Raw genomic sequence first — 11,882 nt, forward strand, 5'->3', positions numbered from 1 at the left:
ATATGCAAGTAGCAATACCTTATTGTCATAAAATCTCAAAACTCGTCCAGAAGAAGCCGCAAGGCGAAACGCGTCGGCGAGACGAAATATTGCTTAGGAATATGTATCTATGTACTTTTCTCAACATATTTTATTGAAATTTATTTGTATTTTTGTATTTTTGTAAATTAAATCTATATCTTTTATAAACTAAAAATGTCCCTGTGATTGCCTTTGAAAGTCCGCCATGTCACTACCCAGTGTAGTACAACCCTGTTTCTTCAACTATTATTTCGGATGTGGGCAAATGTGAGTGCCTATATGTTATTCCCCTCCCCTTTTTTCTTGTAGCGTGAAGGAGATCTTCCGTTTTGTATAGTTTTCATACATGTGGCATAGTGTCCCCTTTCTGCTGGAATGAAATCCAATGTAAGAGTCAAGCCTCGTACACACGACCGAGGAACTTGACGGGCGAAACACATCGTTTTCCTCGTCGAGTTCCTTGTTAGGCTGTCGAGGAACTCGACAAGGGAAGTTTCTCCATTCCCGTCGAGGAAATAGAGAACTTGCTCTCTTTTTGGCTTGTCGAGTTTCTCAACAGTTTCCTCAACGAAAATGTACACACGACCGGTTTCCTCGGCAAAAAATATCTCCCAGCAAGTTTCTTGCTGGTTTTTGCCGAGAAACTCGGTCGTGTGTACGAGGCCTTAGGCTATTTTACAGAGCATCTAAAACAAAGGTAAACCATTTTGCTTACATTTTATTGGTTGCATAATATTATGACTGCTATACTTTGTTCTGTTGAAATTAAGGCACGCTACTTCCTCTTTTGACCACCGTACCCCATATAAACCTGAAATTTTTTGTTTTTATTTCTGACTTAGCAAAGAGAAAATTCAGAGATGGACAATTGTTCTATTACTAGCTATTCTTTTGGAATTAATTTTAACTAGCATGCTACAGTTATAATCTCCAGCATATGAATTGCTAGTAAAATATATGGTCCTTTAATGTGGTTTCATAATTGATAGCTTGTACAGTTTCCCGGAAAATTATATGCTTTACTTTCCATACAACAAGGAACATTTTCTCTACTAATGGAAGAACATTAATAGTTCTGTAATATCAATTGTAATTATAGATCAGGGAACACTAGATGGGTTACATTAGGGGCCACAGATGCTTACATCAGAGACCCCGTTAAGTATTGTGATTATACTTATATGGAGCCAGTAAAGGGACACCAATTACACAGCTGAGTACAAATGGCCTTTGTTCTTCATCTTGTATTTAATACCTCTCAATCCAATGTGCATTTCTGAAAAGGCAAAAGTCGTATCAGAAGGTCACCTATTTTCTTATCTCCTAGCAGGTAAATGATGTTTGTGTGGGATGAATATGATTTCAAGACTGAGCAGCATCTTTGAAAAATAAATGGAAAGCTTTTCGGGAAAAATCGATCAAAGTAATGTGGGTTGCTAAATATTTAAAATATCAAGACAGTGCAATTATTTAAAAAAGTGTTCCTTCATCTGTTATGATAAATCTCCACCTGCATGCCTGCTGCTGATTGATCTACATGGCAGATTCGCATATCTAGACCTGGCTCATTATTCTAACAGATTGATTTACAAACCATGAAATTTTAGCTGTTTGATCGTACCAGTGATTTCTTCAATTACCGTTGTTTTATGTACATCACCTGCCTCTCTAATGACCATCTTTATACTTCAGAAAGGTCATCATGATGCATTGCTCAGGACAGGGAATGGTTGAATCCCTCCTGTCATACTGTAGTCTCATTCTCTCAGTCTCAGTATAGCAAAAATGATCAGGAGCCAGGAAGTCTGAAACACAGGAGGTTATATAACTGTGTATTATATATTTCTCAGCTCATGCACCGTTTATTACTTAAGGAGAAATGAAAGTAGAACTTTAAAGGATGACTAAACCCAAGAACAAAACTTTTATATATTGTAGCTTATCAGTAGCTACATTGTTTTTTTTTTTCCAGGATAACAACATTTTCAGCAAGTATAAAAAAAAAGCTGTGAACCTTGTAACTTACTTTGAACTCAACTGAAATCACAACAAAGTTATCTTTCCTCTATGACAGGGGTCTCCAAATTGCAGTCTGTGGGCTGAATGTGGCTTTTGCTTTCTCTTATTTGGCCCTTTGGGCACTAATCCTTCCACTGACACCAAATACGGGGGACTATTCCTCCCACTGACACCAACAATGGGGTTCTATTCCTCTTTGTGACACCAGATATGAGGAACTAATTCTCCCACTGACACCAATTATGGGGCACTATTCTTCCCATTGACACCAGGGATGGGGAATTAATTCTTCCACTGACACCAATGATGCTTTTTTTTACTCCCTTTGACCACCAAGCCTTGTTTACTCCCACTGATGCCAGGGCATTTTCTACTCCCACTGGCCACAGTCGAGCCCCCCTTAAAGTATGAAGGGCAATCAACTGGCCCTTTCTTTGAAAAATTTGCAGACCCCTGTTCTAAGATATATTCTGAAAAATATACCTTTTCCTGGCCCAGGGAAATGGAGATGAAGAGAGGAATACATGTTTATAGAACAAATTAATGGAGCAGATTAGGATGACAATGATGATACGCCATAGATACAGAACAATGAGTAAGCGTTGTCACTTTAGGACAGGAAGTGTGTTCTTTGCAGAATTACTAGGGTAACAAAAAGAAAAAACAAAAGAAAACAAATGCAGCCACCACATCTAAGGACTGGTAAGCTGAAATATAAAGCATTTTTCTTTTTCAGTTTATATATGATTTGGAATCTTTACTAAGTTATCTGCATTTTTTTCCAGCTGCTCTGTTGGTTAACACTGTTAAAATTGTAAATGGCCTTGTTTGGCTCAGAAAACAGTTAATAGATGCCATGGGTGTCACAGAAGTATCAGTACAGTTTGAATATGTGAAGATTTATCCTAGCAGTATAACAAATCTGTAGGTAACTTGAATGCAAATTAATGCATGTACAGTTCAGGAACTTTAACAATCTATGAATACACTTAAGCCCAATAATCATGGCCAAATGTAAGCTGGCATGTGCCAGGTTCAATAAAAAAAACGGACGACATTCGGCCGTGTGTGTACGGCAGCCATTCTGACAGAAGCCGGCCGGCTTGTGACCGGGCCGGATTCTGTCCTGTGCCGACCAGATCCCACGTAGCGCTTTCAGACAATGGCTGACTGGAGTGTTCTGGGGGCGTCTCTCTGTCAAAACACAATAGCACAATGGGGGAGAGTGGTGTACTAACATCAAATCACTGGTACGATCAAACAGCTAAAATGTCATGGTTTGTAAATCAATCTGTTAGAATAATGAGCCAGGTCTAGATATGCGAATCTGACATCAGATTGTTAGTACAGCTGCTCTGACCTGAGTTGTCAGTTTATTTTTCGTTCAACCCCCAAAAATATAAAAAATAGTAGCGTGTATGAGGCTTTAGTACCAAGCAATGTTATCTACATTGTAAAGGTCTTTAAAGTGGAACTAATATTAAACTGTATCCAAAGCCAACGTTTCTGAACACAGTGGGGTTGATTTACTAAAAACGGAGAGTGCAAAATCTGGTGCAGCTGTGCACGGTAGCCAATCACCTTTTAACTTCAGCTTGTTCAATTGAGCTTTGACAAAAAACCTGGAAGCTGATTGGTTACCACGCACAGCTGCACCAGATTCTGCAGCCTCTAGTTTTAGTAAATCAACCCCATTGGTTAGGTACAATTAAACCTGTCAGCGTATTTTTGGGAGAATAATGGGAACGTTTCCCATGTATTGCAGAGACAGTTATTAGACAGATGTTTTCCTCACTTTTATAGAAATTTCCACGTACTTCCTAATGTGTTTACAGTACAGGAAGTAAAGGGAGATCCAACATTACACACAAAAACTGATGATTTTTAACAGTTCCCTTTTCTATTCTAAATGAAATGAGGCTTTAAATATACTTTAATATTAAGGTTGACGATTTAAATGTCTATAAATTATTTTGCTATGAGGCTCTGTCTTGTATTTACATTCTCAAATACAAGTATGAGGTCTGTTGTCTAGGGATGGATGAGTTCTGACCTGTCATAATCCAGTCATTTCTATTCAGTATAATCAACACTTAAATGTCCTCCTGCCTGGAATTGCAAGCATGTGAACTGGGACATTTGATCTGTCTCGACTGATTTGTTAATTTTAGGAATGAGTGTGGATTTGGAGATTTGAAGGACTGAGCTCATTATCCATATTCCCATTGAACTACTTGTCAGCGCTCTGCAAAGAATGCATTAGAGTTGAATGTCTAATCTTTATAAAACTGATCCACCTCTGATAGGTCATAGCGTACACCTGCACTACCCTGGGACAGTTGAATTTGTGCTGATGTGTTCTATTATCTCTTCATGCTGACGTGTAGAACATTTTAACAAAGCAGCAGCAAGTATTCATGCTTTATTTCTTAGCCATTTTTAAAATGGATTGCAGGAGTTGGAATAGTGGATCATATTCCTGTGAGTAATAAATATGCTATTCTCTCACACGTACCTATTTGAGTGCCAGCCCTGAGAGTGGAGTGCCATCTACATTAGGCATACCATGGGTGCTTTAAATTATGTCATGAAAAGTATTTACCTGTTGCAAAAATGGAAATTGTGCTCATTTTTAACATAATGACACAAGAAATACTTGTCACTTGGGAACTTCTAGATATTTTTTTTAATTATGCCTAAAATAGTATGATACATTTTCAAAATGCATCTCTCTAACCTTAATTCTGGCCATACACTTGGTGTAATTTGGAAACTTTCCATCAACTTTTGATTCAAAATAGGATTGCATGAAATTGAACTGTCCACAGCAATTTAACACTTATGGTTTTGATTCTTTAATTATTTAAAGCACCAAAATTTAGGTGGAAATAGTTTAAACTCAACATGTACAGATGTCCTTACTATGTACAACTGTATCTGCAATGTTGTGTTTGCAATTGTGTTTATGTATTTAATTTATTTATCATCACTTTTTGTAACTGGAGATTCTAATAATTAATTTTTATTGTCATGATAGTATCCTAATGTACATAATTAATAAATTATTTTAATATATTGTTCTGCAATTGTTGGAATTTTCGCTGCATTAAAACCCCACCCGGGGAAAAACTTGCATGCTGAAATAGTTTAAAATGCCTTTCAATTGATACTCTGGTAGTTTTAGTTGACTTTCATTTCAGTTTTGATCATTTGGTCATTTGAAATTTGGAAAAGAAGGGACCAGTGGATGACAGATTTTTGTGGACTGCTTAACTCCAAGCAAATTTATTTTCTGTTAAAAAAAAATGGCAAGCTTACATAGCTTCAACCAACCTGTTGTTTGTAAAGGGATCACCGCTCCAGGTGGGTCACTATGTAGAGATGGACGGACTCAGGATACCATGGGTGCTGGCGATGCACTGACTATGCATAAGATACGAAGAAAGAGGATGGATAGCCGCACTCCAATGACCAAACGGTTGTCTTTTATTAAAAAAAAACACAGCAAGTACATCACTTCACAAGGTGCAACAAAGGAACAGGTAGATAGCCGACGTGTTTCGCACTGAGCTAGTGCTTAATCATGGCTCAATCTTAAGCACTAGCTCAGTGCGAAACGCGTCGGCTATTTACCTGTTCCTTTGTTGCACCTTGTGAAGTGATGTACTTGCTGTGTTTTTTTGAATAAAAGACAACCGTTTGGTCATTGGAGTGTGGCTATCCATCCTCTTTCTTCGTATCTTATACCTGTTGTTTGTATTTATGGAATCAAAGCCTTTGGAATTATCTACTTCACTAAACCACTCATTCTTGTCAATGACTATTGGATGAAGCATTGAGTAACTTACCTATGAGTCCCGTCTCTGGAGTTTATGCAGTCTGGTGTTAGCATTGTCTGGCCCGTGTGGGCTTTACAGTAGCAGTTCCACGAGTTGTCATTTCAGTTTTTTAGGTCAACCCCATATGTCAAGCAAGTAATGATGATTGTTTACTGCGGTCTCTGGATATACATTTCGGTGTCTGATCATAATCCGATAAATGCTGGTGAATCACTGATGTCGGTTAATTAGAAATCAGTTCTATTTCAGTTAGCAATATATTCCCTAAACTAAGAAATTAAAATAAAATTAACATTTGCTTTGAGGTAATTAAAATAAGTAGCGCTTTTACCATGCTGGTCTGTTTATTGAAGATCAGATTCATAGCCCTGCTATTAAAATAATTAACATATTCTCTGCAGTATTTTGGATTTATGTAATAACATGTGGTCAGGTTTATAGCCTATTAAAATAGATACACTTTCAGGCCAACAAGCTTAGTGTGATAAAATTGTATTTTCTTTCTTTAAACTGCAGGTATGCTCTCTGTGTTACTGATACAACTGCTGTTATGGAGTTTGTGGAGTACCGAAACCTTCGCAATATTTAGCTTGATAGCTAGCCCACCTTTTACAATGGAGTCACTCAATGCTACTGAAACTGAGGAGCCCAAACAAGCATTTACTGTTCCTCTTGATCTGGACCTTGAGACAACTGAAACTGATCCAGTCACAGATGGTGGGATTCAAACCAGTTCCCAGATTGCTATAACATCAACAGTAACCCCTGCTTTAGACAATGTGACAGATGGAGTGGAAAATAAAATAAAACAACGAGAACTAACTACAAGAAGTAATGAGCACAGGCAACCAATTAGTTGGAATGCATTCAACATGAACATCACTGAAAATTCTCTCCATGCAGTAGACAGCGCTCCCAAAGACATCGGGAACAATAGCACCCTACTCCTGATACAAGACACTAACAATGAACAACCAGATCCTTTCTTGGTAATACCAATGGAAAACACTACTGAAGAAAAACAGTGCATCTGTAATATTCCTGGACCCACAGGACAAAAGGGAGACAAAGGTGACAGTGGAGAGCCAGGTAATTGTACCTGTAGATGGCATCATATATCATGCCTCATTAGCTTGTGAGAGATAAGACAAACAGTATGTCACAGACATCTGATCACTTGAGAATTTACGTTGGGGGTAATATAGGGATCTTAATTAAATGATGTATAAACGTGTGCACGGGAGTTACCTGTGTGCATGAATTATGTATATGTGGAAACATAGTATTGGTGTGACAGTGGAAGTCCCAATTCAGGGAACACCATTAGTGTTTTTCCTACACTTTTTATAACTTTACATGAAAGTTTAGAAGAAATATTGGCAAACACGTCTATGTGAGTTGTTGAACAAGTTAGATGCTATTGTAGTTGCGTCATTTTATTAACCCAACATTTTAGATTTTTGGGATATTCCAAAATAAATGAAGGTTTAAGATATTCTTAAGTATATACCATTGCTTTGAAATTGTACTCTTTGGTTGCACCAAAATAACAAACATTTTCTTTTAATGAACTGTATCGAGCACTACCACAATTCTCAAATAGATCAATAATTCAATACTGTTTCTACTAAAGTTAAAATATGTTTTGCAAAATTACATGCCAATTTGTTAATTGCCTAATATTTCCAAAGAACATTGATGATGCCCACTGTGGCAAGCCATATAAAGTGTTCAGAAATGCCAACTTTTAATAATCTAATTTCTATAAACTGAAATGAAATTGGCTTCTGGTTTACTGAACTGCCTCAATGAATCATCAGATTATGTAGACACCTTTTGACTGTATATTGTAAGATCACATATACTGCAATAGGAAGTTCCAAAATATAAGAAAATACAGGTCACCTTTACCCAATGTTTTTTTTTTATATAATTCTTTATTCAAGGATTTTCCAGTTATAACAAAACATATAAACAATATCAGCAATATCAAGGGAGGGAATAAGCCCATGTTACAGTACAAAGAAACAAATCTAGCCATCTGACCAAACTGAAAAAAAAAAAAACAATCAGCAATTAAGACCTACAACATATCAAATTAACACTTCATAGGCTTAAATTGTACCCAATTTTATACTTAATAACGTACACTACTTATTTATATATATTTTTTTAAATGCACCCTCAGACCTTAAAATGGTATCATAACTTAAATAATGTCTATGAATAATATAATTCATAAAAAAAAGCATCAGACATCATTATTATTATTATAAATACATATACATTTATATAGCGACAACAGTTTGTACAGTAACAATACAATTCAATACAGGAGAAATCAGAGGGTCCTGCTTGTTAGAGCTTACAATCCACGAGGGAGGGTCAAGTGATATAAAAGGTAATAACTGTGGGGGATGAGCTGATGAAGAAAATAAACGTACAGTTGTTAGGTGAAGGCAGGACAAGAAATGTTTTCAGGGATTGCCGAAAAGTATATAGAGCTGGAGATAGTCAGACAGATTGGGGTAGGGAATTTGAAACGATAGGAGAGACTCGGGAGAAGTCCTGGAGGCAAGTATGGGAGGAAGTGATGAAGGAACTAAAGAGCAGGAGGTCTTGGGAGGAACGAAGAGGACGATTTTGTTGGTATTTTGAGACTAGGTTAGGGATGTAGCTGGGGGCAGAGTTGTGGATGGCTTTGTAAGTTATTATTAGTATTTTGAATTTAATTTGCTGGGTGAGTGGAAGCCAATGGAGGGATTGGCAGAGAGGGGTAGCAGACACTGAGCGGTTTGTAAGGTGGATAAGACTGGTAGCAGCATTCATGATGGACTGAAGGGGGATAGCCTATTTAAAGGTGAGCCAATGAGGAGGGAGTTGCAGTAGTCGAGGCGATAGATAACCAGGGAGTGAATCAGGAGCTTTGCCATTTCATTGGTTAGAAAGGGATGTATTTTAGAGATGTTGCGGAGGTTGAGGGGGCAAGCCTTTGAAAATGATTGAATGTGGGGCTGAAAGGAGAGTTCAGAGTCCAGGATAATACCTAGCACCCTGGCATGCCGAGATGCGTGGATGGTTGTGCCATTGCTCTTGACAAAGAAGTCAGGGAAAGAGGCACATGGGTAAGGAAATATTATGAGCATGACAGACATGTGCTTTTTCAATTTATTTGACAGATGCAAAGTTTGTTAGTGGGAAAAAACCCTTTATTGACCAAAAACTTCCATTTATAAATCTGTTCATTGAAGCCTACTGGAAACAAACTTCCAATTGGGTCCCTGTATATCATGGATCATGACATTGTGTTAATAAGACATTATTTTGTTTGTATTGTGACTTGGTACCATTAAAAATATTTTTTTGCCTCTTTTTTGCTATTTACAATTAATCTGATGACTTTTCTTTTAGGAGAACTTGGACCCCAGGGGTTAGAAGGTATAATAGGAGACAATGGACCAAAAGGAGATACAGGAAGTAAAGGTGATAAAGGTGAAATGGGTTCTCCTGGAGTTAAGGGTGAACCAGGAGAAACGTGTGCCCTTTGTGAAATAGGTAATATAGTGGATCAGGGAATTCCAGGTAATGATGGAGCCATAAGATTACAAGGTGATAAAGGTGAGCCAGGAGAGAAAGGTAGAAAAGGACAAATGGGACCTAAGGGAAGCCCTGGTGAAAAAGGTAACATAGGTACAAATGGGATACCAGGAATTCCAGGAGAAACTGGGCTTCAAGGACTTATGGGTCAAAGGGGTCTTACTGGATCAAAAGGTGATCGAGGAATGCCTGGACCTATTGGACCACAAGGGTACCGTGGACCAGCTGGAGTTCCTGGAAAAAAGGGAGAAAAAGGACAAAGAGGATCACAAAATGAGCTTGATAATATTGCATTTTCAGTAGCCTTCAGAGGAAATAGGAATTCCATATCACCAGGACAGCCAATTAGATTTGATAAAGTTTTTGTGAACGATAATAAACCATACAGTGTAAACTCAGGCATGTTTGTGGCCTCTGTTGAAGGTGTCTACTTTTTCTCTTATCACTTAAGCCCATTACACCCTCCTCTAGTTGCTGGCTTAGTTCACAATGGAAGAATCGTTTTACAGACACAAGCCAGGCAATCTGAGCGCAATGCATGTCAAGTCTCGGGATCAGTCCTGCTCCATCTTCGTGAGGATGATGAGGTTTGGCTTCAGGTTCTGAGCATCGGGCAGAATGAATTTATTTTTGATGAAACAGACTCCCTCTTCTCTGGATTTATACTGTATTCACTCGAAGATTAGAGATGTCATTTCAGATGGACAATTTTGTGCATTAACATTTTTCATATCCCACTTATTTAATAATGGAGGCCTAAGTGGCCATTTTGTACAAATCTCTTACCAATGTTAATAGAAACACTCTTGAATAGAATTAAGATATTCACTATATATAGCTACAGGAAGACTTCTTGTTAAGTATTATTGATAGCAGCTGAGTAAATATAAGGTTATATTGAGCATTTACAGTGACTTGTCCTTCAAAATGGCATGATTGATTTTTTCAGCATTTCTTTGAACTAGCATTGCAAAAATACAATAAACGTATCATGTTTATAGTATGATTTAAATGGTATGTACATAAATGATCAAATATTTACAGATGCAAGATCTGCTTAGAACCCGGAGTCCTAAACTATACTAAATATATTAAACTATACAAAAATGAAGTCTTGCCTTGTCATTCCCTACCCTGTATTTTTTCTATTATCTATAAATTGTAGTAACTTTTTTACTGCTCATTTATCTCAAACACATTTAGTTTGACTGCAAAGGATCTACAAAAGGTTTATACAGTATATGTAAACTCATACACTAAAATATTGTATACATATTACCATGTTTTTAACCTTCAACTCTCAGTAAAATAATAACTGGTGACCCTTGTTCAGCTCAGTCCTGTCATAGGATGACAACACTCTTCCCCTTACTCCCAACTGTGCTCCTGTGTTGTCACCATGTCACAAGGGCCCAGATTCACGTAGGAGGGCACATCTTTGTGCGGGCGTAACGTATCCTATTTAAGTTACGCCTCCGCAACTTTGACAGGCTGTATTCTCAAAGCAAAGTTGCGACGGCGTAGCGTAAATAGGCCGGCGTAAGCCCGCCTAATTCAAATGTGGAAGATGTGGGCGTGTGTTATGTAAATTTGATGTGACGCTTTTTATGAACGGCACATGCGCCGTCCGTGAAAGTATCCCAGTCCGCATGCTCCAAATTACTCCGCAATAGACAATGCTTTCGACATGGATGTAAATGACGCCCAGCCCTATTCGCGAACGACTTACGCAAACGGCGTAAAACGTGAAATATTTGACGCTGTTCTGACGTCCATACCTAACATTGGTACGCCTCATCTACGCCTCATAGAGCAGGGGTAACTTTACGCCGGAAAAAGCCTTACGTAAACGGCGTATCTGGACTGCGACGGCTGGGCGTATGTTCGTGAATCGGCGTATCTAGCTGATTTACATATTTCTAGGCGTAAATCAGCATACACGCCCCCTAGCGGCCAGCGTAAATATGCAGTTAAGATGCGACGGCGTAGGAGACTTACGCTGGTCGTATCTTATACAAATTCAGGCGTATCTGATTCTTTGAATCAGGCGCCAAGATACGATGGCTCAGACTCAGAGATACGACGGCGTATCTGGAGATACGCCGTTGTATCTCCTACGAGAATCTGGGCCAAGGTTTTTAAAGTGCCTTTTTAATAAAAATTATGTTTAAATGGTCCTCTGTTATCACCACCATCAGGAAACCCATCCTGAGAAATGCATGAGTGCATGCATGTAGGCAACAAATCGCTGCAAAGGGGCTGCAAGCACATTGGGGTGCAAAAGATTAAAAAAGTAAAATCGATTTTTTTTTTTATATATAGGAAGGTGAACTGCTAAACCAGCAATAATGTGTGTCACTTGTCTGACAGTGCAGTGTGGAATTTTGGCAAAGTCACTCTTTAAGG

The 11,882-nt window shown here is 38.2% G+C and overlaps 1 protein-coding gene across 2 annotated transcripts; it reads left to right on the forward strand.

Annotated features, from left to right (window-relative positions):
- The first annotated feature begins 1,264 nt into the window (after nucleotides 1-1,264).
- LOC120936719 (otolin-1-like) lies at nucleotides 1,265-10,587 on the forward strand. 2 transcript variants are annotated; one of them, XM_040349291.1, is made up of 3 exons: nucleotides 1,265-1,351; nucleotides 6,396-6,968; nucleotides 9,291-10,587. In XM_040349291.1, the coding sequence occupies exons 1-3, from the start codon at nucleotides 1,288-1,290 to the stop codon at nucleotides 10,160-10,162; spliced, it is 1,509 nt and encodes a 502-aa protein (XP_040205225.1). In that variant the 5' UTR covers nucleotides 1,265-1,287; the 3' UTR covers nucleotides 10,163-10,587. The 2 variants fall into 2 exon arrangements, with proteins under 2 accessions (XP_040205225.1, XP_040205226.1); XM_040349292.1 differs by lacking the exon at nucleotides 1,265-1,351 and adding an exon at nucleotides 5,301-5,403.
- Nucleotides 10,588-11,882: the final 1,295 nt, after the last annotated feature.

Source organism: Rana temporaria, chromosome 4 (assembly GCF_905171775.1).
Source record: "Rana temporaria chromosome 4, aRanTem1.1, whole genome shotgun sequence".
Taxonomy (NCBI): domain Eukaryota; kingdom Metazoa; phylum Chordata; class Amphibia; order Anura; family Ranidae; genus Rana; species Rana temporaria.

Excerpts from the sequence above, each read along its gene's own strand:
- LOC120936719 (XM_040349291.1), top strand. The coding sequence starts at position 1,288 with ATGTGCATTTCTGAAAAGGCAAAAGTCGTATCAGAAGGTCACCTATTT. Across the intron at positions 1,352-6,395 it reads ATTTTCTTATCTCCTAGCAG|GTATGCTCTCTGTGTTACTG; the intron begins GTAAATGATGTT and ends TTTAAACTGCAG. Across the intron at positions 6,969-9,290 it reads AGGTGACAGTGGAGAGCCAG|GAGAACTTGGACCCCAGGGG; the intron begins GTAATTGTACCT and ends CTTTTCTTTTAG.